The sequence below is a fragment of the Aythya ferina genome, assembly GCF_964211825.1.
Source record: "Aythya ferina genome assembly, chromosome: 2".
Classification (NCBI taxonomy): domain Eukaryota; kingdom Metazoa; phylum Chordata; class Aves; order Anseriformes; family Anatidae; genus Aythya; species Aythya ferina.
The window spans coordinates 65,432,417-65,457,441 of record NC_140297.1 but is presented as its reverse complement, the minus strand read 5'-3'; the positions used below and the strand labels follow the sequence as shown (position 1 = coordinate 65,457,441).

General features: G+C 41.0%; 1 protein-coding gene and 1 long non-coding RNA gene across 12 annotated transcripts in view; one reads left to right on the top strand and one right to left on the bottom strand.

The window, feature by feature from the left end:
- LOC311432935 overlaps nt 1-25,025 on the bottom strand; it is a 162,831-nt gene that overhangs the window by 11,388 nt on the left and 126,418 nt on the right. The gene's annotated exons all lie outside the window — the stretch shown is intronic.
- PHACTR1 (phosphatase and actin regulator 1) overlaps nt 1-25,025 on the top strand; it is a gene marked incomplete at its 3' end in the record, with an annotated part of 439,651 nt that overhangs the window by 398,033 nt on the left and 16,593 nt on the right. For all 11 annotated transcript variants that reach the window (XM_084511511.1, XM_084511517.1, XM_084511521.1 and 8 more), the window contains 2 exons: nt 18,508-18,563; nt 23,011-23,072. In XM_084511511.1, coding sequence (XP_084367637.1) covers nt 18,508-18,563; nt 23,011-23,072 — 118 coding nt within the window. The remainder of the gene's footprint in view (nt 1-18,507; nt 18,564-23,010; nt 23,073-25,025) is intronic.

Sequence of the window (25,025 nt, the reverse complement as noted above, 5' to 3'; positions counted from 1 at the left end):
AGACCACATCAATGTATTTCTAAGTATGTAGCCTGCAATACTCATTGCTTGTCTTTCTGATGAAATTTGCAAACCATGTAACTGCAAGGAAAGCATGGGGTAAATTCAGCCACACGTTTTTTTACTGACATCCCTGAATTCAGGAGTCAACAGCACTGATGGCTAATAAGTAACAATAAAATATGCATTCAATAAACTGTACTTGCTAAATGAGCAAGCATTTGTAATGTCAGGCTGGATGATTTATCCTATAGAACATCTGATTTTTCAGCACGCTGGAAAAGTCCTTACAATTTCCTTTGTTGCACTAATCACAGAATCACAGAATATTAGGGATTGGAAGGGACCTTGAAAGATCGTCTAGTCAAAGCCCCCTGCTGGAGCAGGAACATCTATATCATATCACACAGAAACATATCCAGGCAGGTTTTGAAAGTCTCCAGAGAAGGAGACTCCACAACCCCCCTGGGCAGCCTGTTCCAGTGTTCTGTCACCCTCACTGTAAAAAGGTTTTGTCTCGTGTTTAAGCGGAACATCCTATGTTCCAGCTTACACCCATTGCCCCTTGTACTATTATTGGGTGTCACCAAGAAGAGCCTGGCTCCGTCCTCCTGACAGTCGCCCTTTACATATTTATAAATGTTAATAAGGTCATCTTTCAGTCTCCTCCAAGCTAAAGAGACCCAGCTCCCTCAGCCTTTCCTCATAAGGGAGATGCTCCACTCCCTTAATCATCCTTGATCCTATTCAAGACAGAGATTGTCTTTCTGCCTTCCTGCAATCAACTGCCTTTGATTTAAAAGCAAGACTTGCAAGCAGCAGACCCTGACCTCAAATAGCAGGGGTTATGAAGACAGCAGCACTTGTGCAGGGCCGGGGGCTGCTGCTGCTAGTGAGGCCACAGAGGCAGCACTTTTGGGGATCTTGGTCATCTGGTGGGGTTGCAAATGGCAGCTCAGTTGTATCCAGGCCCTGTTGGGGAGCATCCAGACTGTTGCAAAATGGAATTAAATGCTATCCTCAAAAGGTTCTTGCAGAAGCTGCAGGGAAAGGTTCCTGGCCATTTGCCATGAAGGTCTTTTTGTCACTCCATCAGTTTGCTTGGAGTCAGGTTTACAGCTAGGCTAAACATACCACAGCTTCACATCAGTCTCAAGGTGGGGAGCAATTTCCCTGATGGGAATTTGGTGCCTTCTTGATTATTCTCATCAGGGCATCCTCTGGCTGCAACCAAAACCTCCTTTTCCCCTTTTAGAGGAAGGAATGGCTGATGTCCCAGGGCCAAAATGGCCACAGAGACTCCCTCCCTCCCTCCCTCCTTCCCTTTCCAGTTCCTGTTCCTTTCCACTCTCCATTAACACTTTACTCTATTCGGTAGCCTTATTTTCTGAGATAGAGACATGGATATTGACAAGTACCATAGAGTTATGTGACACTCCACCATCCACTTCATCTTCCCCTGCAGACTAAAAGATAGTGTAATATGCTACTGCAGTTAGAACAACTGCTAACATTTTACACTGCATTGTTTAATTCCAGTGAGTTAAGGTTTCCATCATGTTTTCTAATGAAAAAAGCTCTGCAGCAGTTCAAAGGTCTAGTTTTTGCCTCCACTGTGTGTGGCATATTTTTGGGAGGTACTTTTATTCCTTTTTTTCTTAATGATTCTTCTCTTCCAAGTCTTTATTCTTTCATACTTCTTCTTGTATTTCAGTAGTGCTAATAAATCCACCCCCACCCCCTGGTTCAAAGGTAATGTACAGTACTAGGCCTTGAAGGATTCTAGAGCAGATATAAAGAGAGTGATGGGGAAATGCAAGGCACCAGTGGAGAAATGATAGTCATAACAGCTCACTTGTCTCAGATTCCTCCCAGATTGTTGTGAACGTGAAATTTGGTTGTGCCTGAGATTTGGTCCACCCACCAGCCCTTCATTGTACCTTGCCTTTTTCTGAGCTCTGTTCCCTTGTCACTAGACATGTCACATTTTAACAATTAGGGCCAAAGTTAAAACTTTCAAGAGAAAACAATATTGCTTTGCTATTCAGTGTAAAAGTGTATCTGAAAGGATCAATTTGACCCAGCAGTACTAAGGATTTAGTATCATCTTGTTTTCTTTAACAATTCTTTTTAATGGTAATCATACAATTATAGGATCTGGAGATTCTAATGGAAATCATACAACTTTAGGATCCTGGGAGGAGGGCAAAAAGCCAGATCACAACACTGGACTTCAGGAGAGCAGACTTTGGTCTCTTTAAAGGTCTGCTTGGTAGACCACCATGGGAGAAGGCCCTGGAGAGAAGAGGAGCCCAAGAAAGCTGGTTAATATTTAGGGATGAACTCCTTGAAGTTCAAGAATGATCTGCTCCTAAAAGCAGGTAGTCAAGCAAAAGTGCCAGGAAGCCTGTATTGATGAAAAAGGAGCTCCTGGCCAAACTCAAATGCAAAAAGGAAGCATACGGAAGGCAGAAGCAGGGAGAGGTAACCTGAGAGGAATACAGAGGCACTGTCCAAGCATGCAGTTATGAAGATAGGAAGGTTTAAGCACAAATGGAAATATTTGTTGTCAGGGCTGTCAAAGGCAACAAGAGGGCTCCTATTCACACTTACACAGGTGGCAAAGAAAAACTAGGGCACTCTGCTGAATGAAGCAGGGGACCTGGTGACACAGCACATGGAAAAGGCTGAGGTACTGAATGCCTTCTCTGCATGTCTTTACTAGCAAGGCTGACCTTCAGGAGTTCCAGGTTCCAGGGACAGAAAATCTGTAGCAAGGAAGATGTATGCTTGGTGGAAGAGGATCAATTCAGGGAATACTTAAGCAAACTGGACATGTGTAAGTCTTTGATGGGGTGCTCTTACAAGTGCTGAGGGAGCTGGCTGATGGCATTCCAAGGCTACTATCAAAAATCTTTGAACAATCATAGTGACTGAGAGAAGTGTCCAAAGACTGGAGGAAAGTAAACATCACTCCAATCTCTAGGGCAAGAATGAGAACTCAGGCACCTGAAGGCCAGCCAACCAGACCTCTGTCTCTGGAAAAGTGATAGAGTAGCTAATCCTGAAAGCCTTTTCCAGGCAAATGGAGGACAAGAAAGTCATCAGGAGTAAGCAACATGGCTTCACCAAGGGGAAGTTATGCTTGACAAATTTGATAAACTCATGTGATGAACTGATTGACCTGGTAGACAAGGGGAGAGCAGTGGGAATTGTCTACCTGAACTTGAGTAAGGCTTTTGACATTGTCTCCCATAAGATCCTCCTAGAGAAATTGTTGAAATACGAGCTGGATGAGCAGACAGTAAAATGCATTGAAAGCTGTCTGAATGGCCAAGCTCAAAGGGTGGTGATCAGTGCCATGAAGTCTAGTTGAAGGCCAATTACCAGCAGTGTATCCCAGGGCTCCGTACTGGGTCCAGTGCTGTTAAACATCTTCATTATTGATCTGGATGATGGAGCAGAGAGTTTGCCAATAACACAAAACTGGGAGCAGTAGCAGCTATTGCATAGGGTCATGCCACTGTTCAGTGGGACCTGAACTAGCTGGAGAAATTGTCTGACAGGAAACGCATGAAGTTCAACTAGGAGAAGTACCGAGTCCTGTACCTGGGGAAGAACAGCTCCTGCACCAGAACATGCTGGGGGACATCCAGCTAGAAAGCAGTTTGGCAGAAAAAGACCTGGGGGTCCTGGTGAACAAATTGAACATAAGTCAGCAATGTGTCCTTGTGTCCAGAATGCCAATAGTATACTGGGCTGCATTAGGAGGAGTTACCAGCAGGTCAATTAGATGATCCTTGCCCTCTACTCAGCACTGGCAAGATCACAGCTGTAGTACTGTGCCCAGTTCTGGGCTCACAGTAAAAGAGAGACATGGAGCTACTGGAGAGAGTCCAGCATAGGACCACAAAGATGTTTAAGAGATTGGGGCATCTCACATATGTGGAGAGGCTGAGAGAAGCAGGCCAGTTTAGCCTAGAGAAGAGGGGGCCTAAAGAGGAATCTTTTCAATGCATGTAAATGCCTGAATGGAGAGTGCAAAGAGGAAGGAGCCATGCCTCTTCTCAGTGGTGCCCAGTGACAGGACAAGAGGCAACAGTCACAAATTGAAACACAGGAGGTACTGTCTAAACATCAGGAACACTTTCTTACTGTGAGACTGAGCACAGCCACAGGTTTCCAAAGCTTGTTGTGTAGATGTCTCCTTGAAGGTATTCAAAAATCATCTGGGCATGGCCCCAAGCAACCTGTTCTGGACAGCCCTGCTTGAGCAAGCCCTTCCAACCTCAACCATTCAGTGACTGGCATCAGAGAGAGTTTACCAAGTAGTTTGAGAGTTAGCACCATCTTTGACTTTGAAGTACACAATGGTGTTGGGTGATTTTTGTAGGCCTTTGGCAGTGCAAAGCAGCCAAGTTCTGTCTCAGCCCCTCCAAATCCTGCCTACCTCCCATTCACTCTAAGGTTCTGTGAATGTATCTCGTAAAGCTATTCCAATACAATTCCTGACTTTTTTTTTCTGCTTTGTGTTACTTCATAATGACAATCCCGACAGACAATTTAGCTGGGTCACAAATTCTGGTAAATGTCTTAGTATGACATCTAGGCCATAAAAGTTTCTAGCTTACTTCAGTAATATTGGGTTAGCCCTTAAGACCATAATTTTCATGCTCTGCTCTGTGGAAAAAATTAATAGGACTCAGTTTCTAAACAAGAACATCTCACGGACACATTGTATTCATCCAACTTCTCTTAACAAACATTTCTCTCAGCCCTGCATTTCCCTATGCCCTTACAAAAAAAAAAAAAAAAAAAAAAAAAAAAAAAAAAAAAAAGACCTAGAGTCCCAGTTTCACTTCCAAGGGCTTGTTTTCTTTGTATCTTTCTAATCTTTCTATAGCTCTTTTCTCCTTTTATGTCTATCCAAAGCAGAACTTTAAGACAAAAAGGTAACTGTAACTGGCCTTCCAAACTTTCTCTGGATACATGCAGAGACAAGAGAATTTATTATTTATTTTCTGTCTCTGTTTGGGAAACTGGAAGTTTGCTGCTTTCAGGAATTTCCCAGACAGCCTGCAGTAGTACTGTCTGGTATTTATACAACAGCAATGATCTCCAATAGTGTAGAGTAAAGCAATGTTGTAATGTATCTAGTAAGAAACAGGATGAAATAATGTATTTGATGCACATTTTGCTAACAACACTGCTCAAACCAGTACGAAAAGCTGACAGTATAGTATTTGTGAGACATTTTTCCCCACTTTCTTAGCAGCTGGTGTTCATTATTTGGGCTCAGCAGAGCACCACTGCTGTCAAGCAGGAGCAAAATTGTTATCAGCACTAGATAATCTCCAGTCATATGAGTGGGTTTAACACCCAATTAACTATAAGGTACAAATGTGAATTCAGTATGTCTGTAAAGCACAAAGCAAATCCACATGGCTGTGGTGAGTGGGGGCTGGAATGAAGGATGAGAAAGTGTATCCTGTGGCTCAATGCTGATGCATGAGAGGTTGCACATTTTAAACTAATGATGAAGTTGAGCAAAACTAGGAAGCAGGCACTGTGTCTGTTTGCCCAGATCGTCCTAGGCAGTGTGTTTTGATACTAATCTGCAGCTTCTCATAGAAGTAGGTGGGTGCAGTTTCCAGTTTTACCCACACTTCGTGTATCACTGATAAATGTTCAGAAGGGATTTTGTCAGGGTGACTGTGCCCATTCTGTTTGCTACCTCTCTCAAAATTCCCTCCCCTTGACTTCACCGCAGTTGGATATGCAGGAAACAACATAGTATCACAAAAACAGGGCACATAAGTCTAGGACAGTTATATCGGTCCTGGTATCTCTAGGCATCTGAGTGGGCCCTGCAAGGAAATCCAGGCATGGCCTATGGCATGTCAGCAACCACGAACAAGCATACTTCACTTGTCTTGCACACAAAGCATTTTTAAATAATAACTCTCTTCAGCCCCTCTGCCTGAACACTAGCTAAATAAGCTATTCAGACTAGTAAGGAGCTCAAAAAACAGTCACTGATTTAAGACAGGATCAGATCTCTCTCATATTTTGTATTTCGTTTCTTTCTCTTTGTTCAGCAACAGCTCTAGGGAAAAAAAAAAAAAAAAAAAAAAAAACACCAAGAAGGCTACTCCTCTCTTCCCAGCAGCTAGACTGATAGTGAAGCAGGTTTTACTTTGTCAGGAGGAGCTGCATAATATGCAGGCAAGAATACATGTACCTGATATTAGTTGGAAACTAACACTGGAGAAACTTCAGTAGGCATTAAACTGAGCCCTCAAAGCTTCAGGGAAAAATTGTAAAAAGCTGATGTCATACTAAACATAAAAAGACAAAAAGACTGCAGCCTATTTGGCATATCACATATGCCCCTCTGGAAGTGTTTTGGTTCATGGGTTTGATTCTGTTTATTTTGAAGTAAAGAGTATCTGCCTGGAAATGGGATCTTTGCTACTTTGGAGATAATTGATTCCTGCTGCTAATTCCTTACATGATGTAATAAGCTTCTTTGTAACTTTCCATTTGTTTCACTATGGAAGTACTTATGAAGCAACAAAAAAAGAATTTTCAGTTTGTGGTCCAAATTTAGCCTCTGGGTAATTATCATCTCAGTAACTGCAAGAGAAGAAAATGCAGATGGGACAAGGCTTCTCCTGAGGAAAAAAAATATCTTGTTGTCACATTTTTAGACCACCAAATTTAAACCTAAAGGCGGAGATATAACTTTGAGCAAATTGTGTCTGATGTCTTGTCAAAATAACAACCAAGCAGTTTCCTAAGGCATTTTTCTATATATTGTAGACAGGTGAACAATTTCTCTTTGTTGTTGTGGTCGAACTAGCCATTCTTGGTATTTTCTGGTGCAGCATGATGCACACAGATGCTACAATTTAAATATAAATATATAAATATAAATATATATATGCACATATGGATTTTACTAATGCGGAAGTAGGTCCTAGTAGACACCATCTAGAATGAGACGGGTTGTGTCCTTGAACAAAGTGGTAATTTGGATAATGGGCAAATCTCTGGGTAAGGGTGGTGAGAAATGAAGGTCTCTAGAAAGGTAAGAACTAAATTCGCAAGCAGTGATGCAGATACAGAAAAGCATGTGCAAAGATTCAGTCTGATCAGCAGATAGCCCAGATGTAGATATGACCATTAAATGGACAGGATTGACCCAGATGTCTGCACTGCAGCTGGCAATGCTACTACTGGGGAGAAAGGACAGCTTTGTAACCTGCTTTAGCAAATATGAGCTTGTAATTACTGTCACAGTTACTGCAAGAAGAGTTTTGTCTAATAAAGTTGGCTGAATAAGGAACTTTTTGCATTTGGAACAAAATAAGTTAGGAAGGGAAAACTGAATAAAATCAGCCTGGTGAAGAGTTATTTTTTTATTATAAAATGAAAATACCATTTCAGGTCAATACCAAACATTTTTAATGTTTTTGGTTTTTTACTTTTTTTTTTTCAGTAATGTTTAGTAAATTGTTTTCTCAGCTGAAACTATTTACCAAGTTTGACCTCGCAGATAGTTTTCTGACCTCCTGAAACTTATTTTTTTGGCAATTTGCCTGTTTGTCACAAATGTTTCACCCAGCCCTAATTCTTAATCTCTGGGTGAACATTTTGCAGTAATTCTTGGCTCTTTATAAACTAACCTGCCTTTTATACAGTTGTGGGAGTCTGAAATGTCTCTGGCACAACATGGTTAATCACTCTTAAAGCTCTCAAAATTGTTCACTTCCAGGAATTTTCCACTTCAGTTGCAAGGCAAAGTGTGGACACCATGCTATTTCCTATGCACCCTTTCTCCCAGAAACTGCATTGTAGTGGTTTTGAATTGCTAACACTGCCAACTTCAGTTATAAAAGCATTTCTTTGGAATTCCTGTATTGTGAATGTTCCAAGTCACTGAGTGTTTTAGCTTTTGATTCATTTCTCAGAAAGTAGATAAGTTTTTGACATTACCATACTCAAAGTGCCTGTTTGGAGATTAATTGGATTTGTGGAGTATTGTTCATTTGCCTTTCTTCATGCTGGTGGTGGTAAAATGACCTATAACAAACCAACACAATCTGGGGACATATATGAGCCCCCGGTCTCCGTTCCTTGAGTTGTCTGTTGTTGCTGCAATAACAGAGGAGACTTTTCCATGTTAGCCTTAAAAGTGTTGAGCCTGCTGTCAGCAAACTGGTGAAACTCCACTCCAAAGCTTCCTTCCTTAGAACCAATATCTTTTTGTATTTTGGATTGAAATTCATCACAACATTCACAAATTAGTTGGACTGCCAAGCAAAATTTTCCAACTTTGGTTGCTTATGTGTTTTAGCTTGGTGTTTTTAGGATTACAGTTGTGCTGGTACCTATGTAAATAAAAAGAGTGCTGTTGCTTTTTTAATTAGGCAAAATGAATGCTGACAGTGCTACAAGTGTAGGATAACTAATAATGAACAGGCTACGAACATACAGTCACTGTGCTGTATATGTATACACCATATAGACATGATGGTCCACAAAGGCCCATCAGGAGGTCTTACCTTCATGCTAGCTGAATCAGCTAGAGAAGATGGTCCTTCTGTTATGTACTTCAGCCATCAGCCCTTCCTTGAAGCCTGCAACTGCTTCTCAGCATAGGCAAAATTTAAGCCTCAGGCAGCTGTAGATATCTCAAAGGAGGACCTTGAGAGAAGAGGGGCCCTGGGAAAAATCAGTGGGTCTTAGAGGGTTGTAGGAGGGAGTAGGGCTGTACTCCCATTCTCAGCTTCCCTCCATGGTTCCTTTCCTGGCTCCACAGATCTTCTTGCCTAAACAGTTGTTTTTTACCTCAAACCCCAAGGCCACCATGCATGTATCAAGCCATGTTCACTCGTGTGAGCTTCCCTGAGCACCAGGAGCTGGGGCAGGGTAACACACAAAGATGGAAGGGACTTTGTTATTCAGACTTTTGATTGGACATTGCTCTGCTTTTAAGAGTGTAACTTTTATGATAATAAGCAGCTATGTGTTGGGGACTAGAGGGAGACCCGCAATTTCTTTAAAAACACCAAGGGTGGTCACAACTTCAATCATGTCAGGCTTGGTTGGGTGATAGAGAAATAGAGGGGTCTGGGCCTTGTCTCAGGCCTGTTGTTTGGCTGAATCATCCATAGGATTGTCCAGAAAGCTCTTCAGCGGCAGAAGACTGAGGACACCTTTACAAATACAAGACTACTCCTCAAAACTGAATAAGTGCAGAAGTCAGCATTAGAAGCCTACAAACACTAGTCTTTGGACAAAAGGCGTGTTGAATTTAAGCAGAAAAAAATAACTTACTATGAGGAGTGAGGCAAATAATATTTGTAAGGTTTAGCCTTCAAATCTTTCCTTCAAAAAATATATCTTTAAAGCACTCTAGTAAGCATGTTTGTTCACAGACACAAAACCACGGAACTATGTAGAGAAAAGATTCTAAAATAAGCACACCACCAATATGCTTGTAGGTGGCAAGCATATGTGTTCAGTTCAGGTTGATTTTCATGGTGCCATTTTATTCCTTATGTCATTAATGGAATAACCTTGAATTGTGAATTATGGTTTGTAAAATCAGCTTTTGGTTGCATAGTATTACTTTTGGAGAAACGAGCGTCTTTTCACAATGCTGTACTGAAGGACAATCAATAACATCTTAGAACATTTTTTTCTTTATTATGATGAGTCCTAAAATCCATCCATTTTTTCTGGCACACTTTAGATTTTCAGACAGCATTTAGTATATTTATCCCTCTGGATTTCTAGTATTCAAAAATAGCCCATTTTTATTATTCCAAAATACATTCTTGAATTAGATACATAATAAGCTCCCTCCTTTAAAAAAAGATTGTTCTTTCTTTCCTATCACAGGTGTTAGATGTTTTGCTTTTGAGATTAGGGATAAGAGATTTGAGAATTAATGCTACAGAGTTCATATGGTGCAACTATTTTAATTGTGCCATGCTCTTGTTGTTGTTTTTTTTTTTAATTAAACTTTTATGATACTATTTTATGTGAACAGCTAATGTGTGGCTAAAAGGTTTGATGGTAATGAAACAATGGTAATGAAAGAGGAGAAGTTCCATTTTAGAGTTTGAGGTGTGAGATGAGCTTGTGTGATCTTGCAGTGTTCAATGTATCAGTAAGCAATTTGCAGTTAGTATTACTGATAGGGAGGCTGAAAGCTGAATTTATGTGGCTGGTACTAAAAATATGAGGCTTTATCTTTAGAAATAAAATGTAAGAAAATAAGTAATTCCCTGGGAAAACGCAGATGTTTGCATTGTGATACTGCTTTCCCACTTGTAAAGGGAGCTTCTCTGGAATCTCCTCCTGTGATCTTATGTCAAATTGTGTGTGTCATTATTCAGACAAGTATAAAAGGGTGTTTCTTCTCAAAGTTGTAGGACTACACAGTCATTTCTTTATTTTTTAACAAAATGCAAAGTCCATGGACCATGATGATTCTGCTTTATCTAAGTATTTTAAGGAAATGTGTTTTGCATATCATAGGCAAGATTTTAACTTTATGCAGGCATAATGAATTATCAGAGTCTACATTTTTGAATATGATTCTCTTTACCCAGGAGATCTAATTGATCTAATCTGGGCAGCCTGTTCTTTCTTGGGGAGCTTTCTTTGGGAGCTTCCCAAGAGTAAATCAAAATCAAAATATATCAAACCTTCGGTCAGCTGAAACAGAAAAGAATGCATTGCTTTTGCTGTGAGTCAAGAATAGATTCACATAGGCTAAAGAATGAAAAAACAAATTGGTCACATTTCAAGTTTTAAGCAAAGGGACACCTTCACTATTAATATTTGGATATTTTTCACTATCCAGATATTTGACCAAGGAGAAAAATTGCTGATAATTTTTTCTAAAAATCTTCACAGCGATCTAGACTAGGTAGAGCTTTAAAGTTGCACTGAAGCTGTTTCTCAACACAAAATCTGGGTTAAGCATAATTTTGGGGAACACTGAGGGACTGCTTAGAGCCTAAATTAAAATATGAACAATTTCAGTGGAAAATCTGATTTTCTTGCAGAGCCCATTTGGATACATGACTGCAGACATATTATAGGAGCTGCCAATCAGTTGGTTCATGTGCCAGACTGCTTGGTATTTCTTGTGGTGCACTAGGAAGAAGCGCTGAGCCGAAGCGCTACTTTTCTCCTTCAGAACATGGGACTGTTGTAGCTATCCTGGACCAGGTGATGCAGCTCAGGGAGCAAACTGGAATGCCGAGGCAGCAAAACCAGTAAGGAACCGTCAGGAAGTACTTTGATCTTCAACTGATACATACCAGTTGCTTTTTTTTTTTTTTTTTTTTTTTTTTTTTCCAAAAGCAAGCAATTTCTGAGTCTGTATATTGGCTCTGAGTATGCTGACTAAATAGTTCTCATCTAAACTCTCTCTCTTAGTAGTGCTTCATCCATTTCACCAGAGGTGAGCAGGGGTCTCTGCCCACTGTGGTCTGCTCTGTTCATTGCCCCAGGCTTCTTTTTAGCTGCACAAGTACCACAATCTCCCAGGGGCTGAATGCTCAAAATCAACAGGGAAGTGGAGAGTAGTCATTACATGGCAACTGAATTGTGTCAGACTCCTCACGGTTTTATTGCCTTAATTTCTCAGGAAAAGAAGTTATAAGAAGTATTAGCATAACAGATACCAGGAGACTTGTCACACAGAGAAGAGAGCTTAAAGGAAGAGATAATGTATCCTACAAATTAGCCATCAGGAATTTTAATGGTGTAAAAGTCTTATAGTTTCCTATTTGGGCAGGGATTTTGTATTTAATGTGCTTTCAGTTTATTCACTCATTGATAAAGCTGTATTAATCCCATTTTATAAATCCTGTTAGGAGGAAGATAGTTCTCTGTAGACTCTTAAGTCTGGCTGGCAGTATCTGGGCTGGTAATTCAGGGAAGGTGAACCACTGAGCTTACAGATATTTTTTGCTCATTGTACAGTGGCATAAGGAAAAGAAGTATTTTTTTCCTGCCCTCTGCTAACAGTTAAAAGGCACAAGCAAATGCAAGCTTTTCTTCATTTTTGTCCTCCATTTTTCTGTACATGGCATGGGAGTAGAAAGAGCCCCTGGTAATCTGTACTTCATCAATACTGCTTTGCTATCATCATTATTAGTAGTGAAGGCAAGCTAAATTAAGCAACAGTAAGACACTTTACTGGCATCAAATTTTCCTCATGTCAAATTATATAACTGATATAAATCAGTGCATTTCTGCTGGCGTCAGTTGTGCTCATTTATGCCAACTGAAGAGCTGTACAACAAGTAGTTCTTTGTAGCAGCTGCCTTCTCATGTGCCCAGCTCTGTTTTACTCCTCTCTTAGAGCAATCTCTAGGGTGGTATGAACCCAGATGCACCTGAGTAAAAAGATTTGCATCTAGAGAATTAATTCAAGAGGTGCTCCAGAGGTTATGTCCCACTGTGCTCAGAAGTTACTTTATGTCAGAGTGGCATATGCCATAGGAACAGTCTGTGAGCATGTCTGGGCTCCAAAATATTTAGGTGTTGCCATACTGCTGCATGTCCTGTTGTGACCACCCGTAACCTATTTGCCTATCAGTACTACTCTTGGGTCGTACATGCCAGATGTCACCACTCAAGCGCTGCAGAACTTCTGTGTTCTGCCTTTTGAATCTACAAACTCTCAGAGTTAACAAGCCTGGCAAGTAAACAGGGCATCGTTTTCCAGCAAGCCCTGTTCTGTTTCCAGCCATTATACCATTATACTTACAGATGACGCCATAATAAGCTCTTAAATGTTCTTGACCTCTGAGCAGAAGCAAAGGGATAATTCCTGATATGCAAAAAGCACTGTCCTGGTGCTGGCTGGCATTAACCATCTCTTGCTCAGAACTCATCTACAACGCCACAAGAGACTACAGAGGTAAAACCCATGACTCCTAGTAGGGTGACATCCTAGGCAGCCAGGAGCACCTCGCTTCGAATGTGGCAAAAGGGCAGGAAGAATCTGACTGTAATCTCCACAGCTAGTTGGCCAATGTCCTGAGAGCCTTCTGGGTATGACCACGCTGCAGAGCAAGCTAAGCATCACTGTGTGGGCTCTTAGTTCAAGTGTTTTCTGTTGCCTACATAGTTTTACAGCCACTTTTTCCTTTTATTGCACACACTGGATACTGTCACATTGAGCAGGAACTTCCCGTTCTGAGTTCTGAGTTTGCTGTGCAGGCTCCAAACAGTAGTATCCATCAGTGAAATTGCTGCTTTTCTGACTCTCTGAAGTGATTGCATCTCCACCAGACAATGCTTTAAATCAGTGGCAGTTGACTTTGCATGTGATTGTCCCTCCTGCCCCCAAACTCCTACTCATCCATTATGATATGCTCAGCCCAGACAAATTTGGGAAAAAAAAAAAAAAAAAAAAAAAAAAACAGAAAAAAAAAAAAGAAAAACAAAATGCAAAGCCCTTAGTAAAAGATGAGTGTTGTATAGTTGTAGTACAAGTAATGTGGTATGTTTTGATCATGCTTGGAATTAATTCAGAAAATCAAGATTCTGTGTCGTGGTTTAACCCAGCCGGCAGCTAAACACCACACAGCTGTTCACTCACCCTCCCCCCTCCCTCTCTGGGACGGGGGAGAGAAATGGAAAGTGAAGCCCGTGAGTTGAGATAAAGACAGTTTAATAAGACAGAAAAATAATAATAATAATAATAATAATACAATGATGATAATAGTACTACTACTAATAATATGTACAAACAAGTGATGCACAATGCAATTGCTCACCACCCGCTGACCGATGCCCAGCCTAACCCCGAGCAGTCCGGCCCCCTCCCCCCGGCTAGCCACCCCTATATATTGTTTAGCATGACGTCAGATGGTATGGAATACCCCTTTGGCTAGTTTGGGTCACCTGTCCTGGGTCTGTCCCCTCCCAGCTCTTACTGCACCCCCAGCCTGCCGGTTGGCAGGACAGAGCAAGAAGCTGAGATGTCCTTGGCTTGGTATAAGCACTGCTCTGCAACAATTAAAACATCGGGGTGTTATCAGCACTTTTCTCATCCTAAGCCAAAATGTAGCATTCTACCAGCTACTAGGAAGAAAATTAACTCTGTTCTAACTGAAACCAGGACATTCTGTGAAGTTTATTTTTATAAATCTGAGCAATCTGTTTTATTTTTCACTGACAATCTCAATCTCACTTCAATATTATTTTTTCAGTGAAGTCCTAGAAAGGACTTGATATCAGCATAAATCTTAGGAAGGCTTGTTGGTTGTTGGTTTTTTTTTTGGAGGAAAACCTTTGTCAGTGTATTTACAAAACCACTATTGACAATATTGCAAAAATATGTGAAGTATAAAACAGACAACATTTTGCAAAGCACAAATTACATGAAGCAGACTTCCCTATTCTCTCAAATACCTGATGCTTATTGCAAAACTACATGCATGGTACAGTTAAGCATGCTCGCATATAGTAAAGTGTGTTTACATAGGGATTTTAAATACAGAAAGAGCTGTTGAAAGGCTGTTGCTCCTAAGATCTGCATTTTCCTTGGTTAGATACTTAGGCTCCTACAGCTCCACAAAACAACCAGAGTTGCTATTCTGATCAGTAGCAGCACCATGCATGCCACTTGATTCTTACAGTTTTCATAAACACATATTTTCTTTGCTGTTGCATCAGGTTCTGCCAACTCATTTTCCTCACCTTTTTCTCCTGTTTATTCTGATTGTGTTGCTAATTAGACACTTGTTACCTGACCTTTCGCCTCTTGACAGCCTCATGCAACCCCTGTGATGTTAAATGAAAGAAGGCACAGCAGCAATCCAGCAATCAAACCACTGAAATCAACCTCTGCAAGCTAGGTGGGCTTCATTAATATTTTTATTATAGGCAGCACAGGAGGGAAGGACAAAGAGTGGAGGTATCACACCTAGTGTTTGCCAAGATCACAACAGTGCACTGGAGATGGTATATTGAAATTTGGTGTGAGAAAAAATGAATCTTTGCAGCCACAGTAACAAAGAAAGAGCTGTTTATATTTCTTGATTTGCAGTTTCAGTACCTAGTTGTAATATTTTCAGAAATGGTAGTGTTAACAGCTGCCCAACATCTGGCAAAGCCAAAAGTTAAGAGGCAAAAAATAAGAACTAAAAGGAAGCAGTTCTGAGGAGTTAGTGGAGTAGATAGTAAAGTCCAAAGATTTGGGGGTGGAAGTCACTGTGACAGCAGGAGAAGAAATGAAATGGAAAGAGCAGGAGATGAAGAAAAGAAATAATTGTGAGAGCTTATAAAGGAAGGGCTGGAGAAGGGGTTGGGTTTGCCTGATATGCTTATCAGGGAGGGACTCAATAAAGGAGCGCGATCAGGCTTAATCAATCCAATAGGAGATGGAAATGGGAATGGAGAAGCAGTTCATGGAAATGAAAAGCAGACCTTGGTACTGGAGTCCAGGCATCTCCGGAGCTTCTGTTCATTACCTTCTTCACCCTTCAGCTGTGCTTGCTCTGTAAAGACTGGTCATGATTTTGTTAAACTACAGTTACCTTATCTCTTCCTACTGCTTAAGTCTTGCTATTAAAAATGCTTGCATATCTAAGAGTCCAGAAATGATCTGTAACCCATGACTGTGGATAATTTCAGATATCCAGACTGTATCTATCAAAAATATCATGGCTTTTTCTGCCATGTCATCATATCCCTTGAAGATGATGGTTATCATTTAGGCAGGAGCACACTGCAGCCTGAAAAAAAGCGGATAATAAAATAAATCATAAAATAAACAGATTCTCAATGGGAAATACAGGTATTTCTGGTGAGCTTTCATTAGAGGCCCTAATGGGTGTCTTGGAGAAGAAGCCCACAGTCCATTGGTGTCCAAGCAGAACAGGAATGGGGAATACATATAATACGGAGAGCATACTTGGAGAAAACCCTTATCCTCATGTGTGGAAGCAATGACACAGTGAAGTCAAAGCTTTGTTTAAATGCTTCTACTTCATAGCAGGTACAGGGAACTAAATACGTGGAGGACTTGCTCTTTTATGTAAATCATTCATGTGGATAGATAAAACCTCTGCCTTTTGTTTGAAATGCTCCAGTGTGAACTATTCTCACCAGAACTGTAAGCTGAGTCTTTTAATCATCGTTTTCTTGGGAAAGGGGAGGACTTTTTTGGAAGCCTTCTTTTCAGGCTGATGTCTCCTTTTGCTTGTTGCATTATATTTGTTTCTGTAGAAGCACAGCTGCATGCTGGGTGTCTGGAGTCTGTCCTTAACATTCCTCTGACATATCCCCTTAGAAGCGTCACAGTGTGCTGTATTAAAAACTTTACATAGTACAGTTCCTACTGTGAGAAACACTCCATAGCCAATAACTTAGGCTCAGGCGAGGATCTCAGTGAAGTAGTAATTTATTCGCGATTGCAATGGTGGGCGTCCCACAAGCAGGAGCACACCTACTAGTTCCATAACACAGTTTATATACTTTTTTTTTTTTTTTTTCTCTCAAGGACTGGGACCCTCCTCTGTTTCCCCATTGACTGGGTAATCAAAGTTCACAACCTGTCCGATGGTCCACAGACAATACATAGCTTTCAGTTGCCAGCCTGTTATAAGTCAAATTTCGTTTGACTTTTATACTCTTTGAGGTGGCAATGTTTCTTACACAGTGATTTCCACCTAATTGCTCTAAGGATTCTGGTTGTCTGCATTTTACAAGGTTGTCTGTTAAGCTTTCTTATCACTGCAAGCATATCTCAATACCACACTCCTTCCCTCTAAACAATGTAACTCTGCAAAAACAACATTTTTATTCCCACACCGCAGACGTACATAATGGGGCTAAACTTGGCAACCTACTCTCCTTGATTCTCATGTGCTGATAGAAATAAGGTGGCTTTAATCTCTTCTTAGAACTGAGGTGAAGCATCCCATTAAGTGACAGCTACTGTATGTTAAGAACAGTAATGGCAAGCACTGAAATAGCCCTTCAACGTACTTCACAGGCATTCTTTACTTCTGAATTAAGGCTGAGTTTCTGTCACTATCAGCACTTCTCCAATGAGGTAAATGTTCGATCTGCCATGGCAAAGAAACAGCCAGTCACTCCAAATTCTCTGATGGAATAGAGCCATATTCTGCTGTTTTGTCTCAGTGGTGCAAAGCGGTGCCACAGGCAGTGTGGCTAGTGTCATCTCTGCTGGTGGAAATCATCAGGATGTGTAAAATTAGGTGCCCAAACATCTGCCTTCATGCAGGAGGTAAGGCTGCTACACATGTCATGTGCTTCAGCCTCATGCACCATACACAGCGTGAGGGCTGTCAGAAGGTTGCTCTGAGCGAAGCAGGGGTACTGAACTGGTGCACACATGAGCTCCTGGCTCTGGAGAGGGCTGGGGATGTGTGCACAGTTCTGAGCAGTGACCGAGCTTCTGAGGAGCCTTTGTCAGACACCCCTTGTCCAGCCCAGTGTCAGCGGGCTTCTTCTGGGCCCTGATGGGTAGAAAGCACTGGTCAGAGAAGAGGAAGCCATGCAGCCAGTGCTCATATCACAGTTCCTATCGGAACCTGGTACCTCACAGGGCACCTGATGAGCCAACTGGCCGAGCAGTTGGTAAACAGAGAGCAGGACCCCAGATTGGGAACTTCTCTTAACAGCCATGTCTGAATGAAGAGAAGGCGCTGTCCTGTCACTGGCACTGTTGATAAAACTCATATTGACTGGGAGCAGAGTAGGAGCGGACCCAACAGTGTTGACTTCTGATGTCATCACAGTGGTTTTCTTTGTTTTCCTAATACCCCTTTGTGCTTCTCTCTCTTGCTTCGTATTCTGAATATTCATTGTTTCTGCACTCAGGGCCTCCATCTGTAATGAGATTGTGTTTGTGGTGACTCTGTTGTACAGGTTGACTTACAAGTCATGCTGATTGTTCATCTTAAACTTTAATACAAGTCACGAAAGGAGGAGGGAAGTGAGGGTGTGGAGGAGGAGGGCTGCTATTGTTCGGCCCTTGGTGCTGCCAAACTGTACCTTGTTTTTTCTGTGGACCGCCTGCATATTCAAACACTGTTTAAACAAACTGGGCACAGTCAAGAGGCTTGTGAGAGGGCAGGCAGAGGGTTAGCTGGGTTTTAGCTGTAAATACTCATGCGAGTCAGGAAGCAGGCATGAGAGGAAGGAAATTAAGTGAAGACATCTGTGTAGCTTAGCTCTCAGCAGCTCTGCCTGGGATAGGGGTGGGAGTGCCGTGCCTAAGATGACATAATATAGCTTGTCTTTCATGGGTTGAAAACAGAGGAAACTGTGAAAGCGAAACATGGTCTGTGTCACACATGGTCCAAACCTATCAAGTACATAATGGAGCAGTGTCAGTGCTTTCTGCTCTGCCTTTCACACCCCAAAATAACTCTTAAAGACAGTGAGCCGAGGAGGATGTGATATGGTCCAAAAACTGATCTTGGGCTTTTTTCGCAGACGACTGAGCCAAAGGCCGACTGCTGAAGAATTGGAGCAGAGGAACATTCTGAAACGTAAGTCCTGATACTACTGACATTTAATCTGAATCCAGCTAGATTGCATTAGTTCAGATATATATTGTGTGTGTGTTTTATAAAACATCAGCTATGCTGTATGTGCATCATGAATAACAATAAGGTGCATCATAAATGCAAGAAGTGTGCAAGTCTATAGCAGCATTTATACCTGTAGAAACAAGTCATTAAAATCATAGTCAGTGAATGAACAGTCAGTGAATGAATGAACAGCCCATGGGAATGAAAATAAACACTGGATCTTTTTTGCAAGTCCTGTTCCAAACAGAGGGTCATTATGAAAAAACTTTTTATGCTGCTGTCACACAGGCATGAACATCATGTTATAAGTTAGTAAAGCCATTAGAGCATGGCTTGATTAATTTTCCTAAAAACATTCACAGCTATCTTAAGACTTAAGCAGAATTTTTATTTAATTCAAAAAATAAACTGATGTTACTTGGCATAATTCCCCTGAAATGTTCCCCTGAAATTCTTCCTTTAAATCAGCCAAAAACTTACTGGTAGACCTTCAAAATATTAAATGATGTTTTAAAGAGACAGACTAACATTCAGAGAGCCTGAGCTGAGTTAAGTTACTAGATACATTGCCACCAGTTTCAAGAGAAGCAGGATTGACTCTTGCACAAATCTTGTAATCTCATGAATGAATAGGAAAAAAAATGACAATTTCTTATTCTCATTGAAGTGTTTGAATGTAAAAAACAAACAAAAAAACACAACAACAAAAAACCTACAAACTGTCTATCAAGATGTTGCTTCTTTGGAAATAGAGAACAGAAGAAATAAGTTCTTTTAAAGTTAGCATATCAATCATTCCAGGGAAATTTAAAAAAAGTGAATACAGAAAAAAGTATTCCTGACTGGTACCTTAAAACACCATAGTGTCTCCTTAAGTAGGTCCATAATTTGCCTTCAAACAACTGCTACCATCTATTCCTACCTCCCATTCCAGCAGCTGGAGAAATCAGTCTTCAAGAGGGCAGAAACAGGGGAATTGGTGGCATATCCAGTTGTGATTGCCTTGAGGTGGGTTGCAGAACAGCTGGAAGAGGGGTGGGAGCATGCAACGTGACTCGACACCACGTTCAGGCAAGGGGGGACAGAGATCAATTCCATGGGCAGCACGTGTTGTCATCCTGGCTCTGGCCACCAGCATGAACCAATACATGTCATGCAGCGCCTGGCACTGGTATGTGACCATTAATCACAACCCTGGCACTGGTGAGAGTGGCTGTCAGTAGTTTGGGGTAAGTGCGGAGTGGGTCTCGGGCAGCTGCTTTGGTTGCAGTGTTTGAACCAGCATCAGCAGAGAAGTAGCATCACCAAAGCTGGGTGCATTACAGAGATTCACAAAGGTCACACTGCAAAGTGCTGCAGTCACATAGGTGATCCAAGTTGTCTTGTAGTTCAGGGGAATTATCCCGAGTCACATTGGTTTCCTTATCAATTGAAGAAAGGCTCCTAAATGACATGGATGTGTTTGAAAACATTACCCTGAATCCAGAACTATATTTTATTTCCTAAATGGAATTTTTGTAACATGGTTACTTCCTAAGCACAGATTTGCCCCAAAATTTCAGTCTTGGTAGACAAACAGCTTCATAATTACAGCAAAAAGTAATGTAGTATTTCCAAGACATCCCAACTTTTGGTGAAGTACAGCAGGACAAGGAACACAGAGTTAAAATAGTCTTAATTGATCTTAAAAATACACAAAAATGTTCCACTTCTGAACAAGTAAATATAAATAGTGTCTGTTCTATACAGAATTGTTTCATGTCTTTCACGTAGATTTCTAAGAAAGGAAATTAGATAAATATCATGGAGCTTAGGGAAAAAGAGACATGGAGTGCAATAATAAGAATATAAATTATCTGCATAAGCAGGCCAAGCTGTTTGCAAAAGCCCAGTTCATAACATGCCAAAAAAAAAAAAAAAAAAAGAAGCATGCTCTCAAGTAGGATTTCCTCTGCGGTTAAAGCTAAAATTTCCTTGATGTAGTTGTCTTGTTCAGTACCATGGTGTTCCTATGGCATGTGTACCCACATTATTGCCAGTTCTGATGGGAAGAAACAAGGCAAAATGCAGTTATGCGTCGAGTCTTTATATGTGCAATGATTGCTTCCTAGCTCCATGCTGCTGTGATACTCTTGAGCTGGTTGTCTTTATTGAATTACAAGGGCAAAGAGTCCACTGTACAAATACCACTACTCACTGGTAGAAGCAATGAGCAGCCACAGCAAGGAAACCAAAAGCAGGGGAAATGGTACCTTGAAGGGTCCTTCACTGAAATGCACCCACTGTCTCTTATAACAAAAGCACACAGTGCAGAGAGGTCTAGACCTGCAGGATTAGCATGAAGACTGAACAGCTCTTTTTGCAGTTAACACCTACAGGGCTTATTACTGTACGAGGAAGAATATCTGGATCCTCCAGTACCACTTCTGTGATGGATACAAGTACTTCACTTGTCTACCTGGTACATTCAGGCTTAGATAAATTACTCACAAAAATGATGGTTAGGTGGTCTCTGATGGTCTCGGGCTGTACTGGGGGACATTTCACACTGGCACAGAACTTAGGCCTGAAAATTGTGTCCCCACACACCCCTAGAGGAACAAAGCATCTCCTGAACAAAAAAAAAAACAACAGTTCTGTAGTTTCACAAGATCAGCAGACCCTAATTAATATTAAACAAATAGGACTTTCTGTTTACAGAGAATGTATTTCTAATTCCCAGCTTTTACCTGACTGAGATATTCAGCCTGCCTGGCTGTCTCTTAAGGTGGATGGCTGTGCTGAGAAGTGAGGAGAAAAGAAAAGCATTGCATGCCAAATACAAAAATGAACTGCCTTGACTAAATTTTATACATAACTCCTCAGATGCTTTCAGTTCTGCCCAGATGCCATGTGGACTCCATTTAGCATGCTCTCTGCCTAATCTTACAAGGATTTATTAATGGCCCTGTTCCTGTGAGTGTAATGCCAGCTCCTCCAATTCTGAGACATGAAAGGAAGAACAAAATTGCTGGAAGAGAAATTTCTAGAAGATAGTCCAGCCCACTAGGGACAGGAACCATTGAAAAACATATTTAACAGTGTAGGTATTCCAGTTATCATTTAAAAACCCATTTGTAAGTCCCTACTGTCTTTGATCTTTTTACTCCATTATCAGTTTCCTTCCTTCAGAAAACGCTAGCAGTATGTTTGAAAAAATTACATTTAAAGATAACAGCCATATTGTAAGCCATCATACCATTGACAGACTCTTTGTCTGCTTCAGAGAAGAATTCCCAGTCCTGCTGAAGTCAGTGGGCAATCACAATGGACCTTGTAAGGAATGTCAACTCTCTTGTCCTGAGAAGCAAGAAACCTGGCTGCTAGCCCTCCTTCTTGCCTACTCTGCGACTTTGCCCACATAGTCTCTGAACCTGGATTTAATTTAGTCCAAAGTTGAGCTGTTTAGCTGAAGCCCTGTACCCCAAAGTGGCCTTGGAGGTCTGTATCTTCCCTTCAGAGAGTTAGTCCTGCCTGAGTGAAAACCAAATCACACCGGGGCACAGGCTACCTGTAGATGAGTTGTCTTTTTTCTTCTCTACTGTGCATGGGCTTGATTTGAGTAACGAGCAATTCTGACATCAATGAAACACTGAAAAAAGAAACTTAGCTGACTGAGGACATGAGTACCTAGAAAACTGTGATTTTATTGACTTTCAATAAAGTTCAGCACAAAGACGTGTATGACAGCCTGTCCCTAAATTGAAGAAGAGGTAGTGTTGTCAGATGTTATGGCCCTCTTGAGTGGTAATGGTTGAGGCTTGCCTTGGTAAAAATTTGTAGCACATGATCTTTTGGCCTAATGTTGAAAGCAGATTCCCCTAGGATGTGCTTTTACATTCCTATAGGGTGATGTGAAGGCTCACAAAGGAAGGTAAAACACTCTCAACTCATTCTGCTCAGGACATGGGAAGTTGCAGGTTTTGTTTGGCATCCCTGCTCTGAACTTCCTTTCTATTCTCATTCTGTAGAGGAAAAAAAAAAAAAAAAAAAAAAAAAAAAGCATGTGTTCCTTTTCCAGCTGTTGACCTCTCAGAGTCCAGCCATATCATAGCTAAGCCCCATGAGGCCACCAGACCTGTGGGCTAGATAATGTTTTCTGAAGGACTGACTCATTGCCTGGCCCTTTGACAAAGTGACACATGAAGACGTGCCAGCATAGGGAAAGGAAGCTTGTGTAGATCTTTTATGATGTGTGTGAAGAAGCATGGTAGCTAAGGGTCAAGGAGGTTCACCGGTCCTAGAGGGGCATGCTGTTTATCAGAGAAGTCCTGAAACATTCATATGCAGATAGAGAGGCTTATTTGTTGCATACTGTGGATGTCTTATAAGTCTGCAGCCTGAGATTCTTGTAAATTTTTTACAGCCCGGAATGAGCAAGAGGAGCAGGAGGAAAAACGAGAGATAAAGAGAAGATTAACACGTAAGGTGAGGAGCAGCTTTGATCCTGTTAAGTCACTACCATAACTTTCTCCTTACTGCACAATTATTTGCCTTTTTTCTTTTCCACAGCACCATTTCCAAAAGTAGAGTGTGAAACCGGTCTTAAAAATAATCTTCAAAAGAAATCACCTCTGTTACAGGGTCTAAGTCCACAAACAGTGAAAGGAAATGTTTTACAGTCTGTTAACAGTAACATTTTGAGGCCTATGAAAAGAAGATCTAGTATTTAAAACAGAAGGGTGCACAGTGAAGGGTGCACAACCTAGCATTGATGTAACCTTGCTCTCTGTAAATGTAATGACTTTGGAAGCCATTATGAGAAGAGAGCAAAATTAAAACAATGTAGATTGCATTTGAGAATTCCACCTTAAAAAGCATTTACCTGGGAAATAGACTTTTTCTAGAAGGGGAGATTGACATTTTTGGCATTTCAACTAAATAGAGACAAACACCTGGAAAATGGTGTATAGTGCAGAAAACAATCTTGTATCAGCAGGGAAGGATGAAGTAAACAGCATTGTTTGGTTTTGGTTTTCCCCCCATTTGAAAGTCATTTGCTCTTAAAACTGAAGAACAGTAATTTCAGATATACATGTTCAGTTTCTTAGCTGGTACAAATGTCCACAGATGCCCCAATATACATAGTCAACTATCTATCCTATTACTGCAGATAAACTTTATGTCACTACTCACATTTATGTCACTACACACATTTTTCACCTACAGAGCTGGAGAAAGTCCTGTAAAAACTCACAAGCTTGCAGAGCCGCACCAGTCCCTTGCTGTATGCTCTTAGGTAGCTTAGTCTTTTTGGCCTACATGATTGCAAGCTTTTACGCTGTAAAGAATGACAGGACTGTGAATATATATGCAGAGGTTACATTCAGAGAGCTGGACTATTTTCTTTCATGATTAAAAATCTCAGACTTTATTCTCAGCTCATGTAAATCAGCAGAGTTCTGTGTTACCAACTGAGTGATACTGTGTTTGTCTGCAGGAACCAAGAATGTGGCCCAGAGAGCTACAAGAATATTTTTAAAACACTTAAACTCCTGACAACAATGGCAAGGATGTTCTCATATCCTCTCATAGGCTGTCTGAAATAAAGGAACCTAACTGCATTGCAGAGGTTTAGTGGGACTTAAGCTCTGTGCAAAGGCTAGAAATGCTATTTTACCAGTTTCTCAATTTCCCTGTATATTGAAGGGTAAACGTACAGGAATCCAGTTCAAAGCTTTGTGCCATGAGATGAACAGCTGTAATAGATGAAAAGCAAAGCTACCCATACCTAATCTGCTTGCTTACAAGTGGAAGCTTGCTAAGGTATTCTGCACTATCACCATGTAGTTTCCATCCTCTGCTCTTTTGTAGGAAAGGTACCAAGCAAATGAATCGCCTGTTGCAGATGGAGGCCACACCTACATGCTAAATAAAAATGCCCAGGCAGCTATAGCATTGCTGCAGCCTATGCTCCCTGATACCTCAGCAGACTTTTGAGTTTTCTTTCCTTGGTCTTGTTTGTGCTTTCATGTAGCAACAAGTCAGTCCAAGTCCCTGGCAGTCTGCTCTTCAGTGATCATAGTGATATTCCAGCTCACACACCTTTTAGCCTTTTTTTGGCTTTGTACCAGAAAAAGATATTTTCTTTACCCTCCAGCATGTTTGTGAACATGCGACATGACTTAACATTGTTTGATTTTGCTTACTTTTTAAACTGTTCTAAATTGTTCTAGTGACACATTGTAGTTTTAATGGAAGAAACACAGGCCTGATCTAAAAGCAAATTTTGTTCTCACCTGCCAAATATACTGTCATAGAAGATCAGTGATCTCTAGAGGAAAGAAGTGAATAAAGTGTGTAAATGGATAGATAACAACTAGAAATGCCAAGTACCTAGCTAATCCTGCAAAATTGTTGTTATTCCCTCAGTTCTGTCTT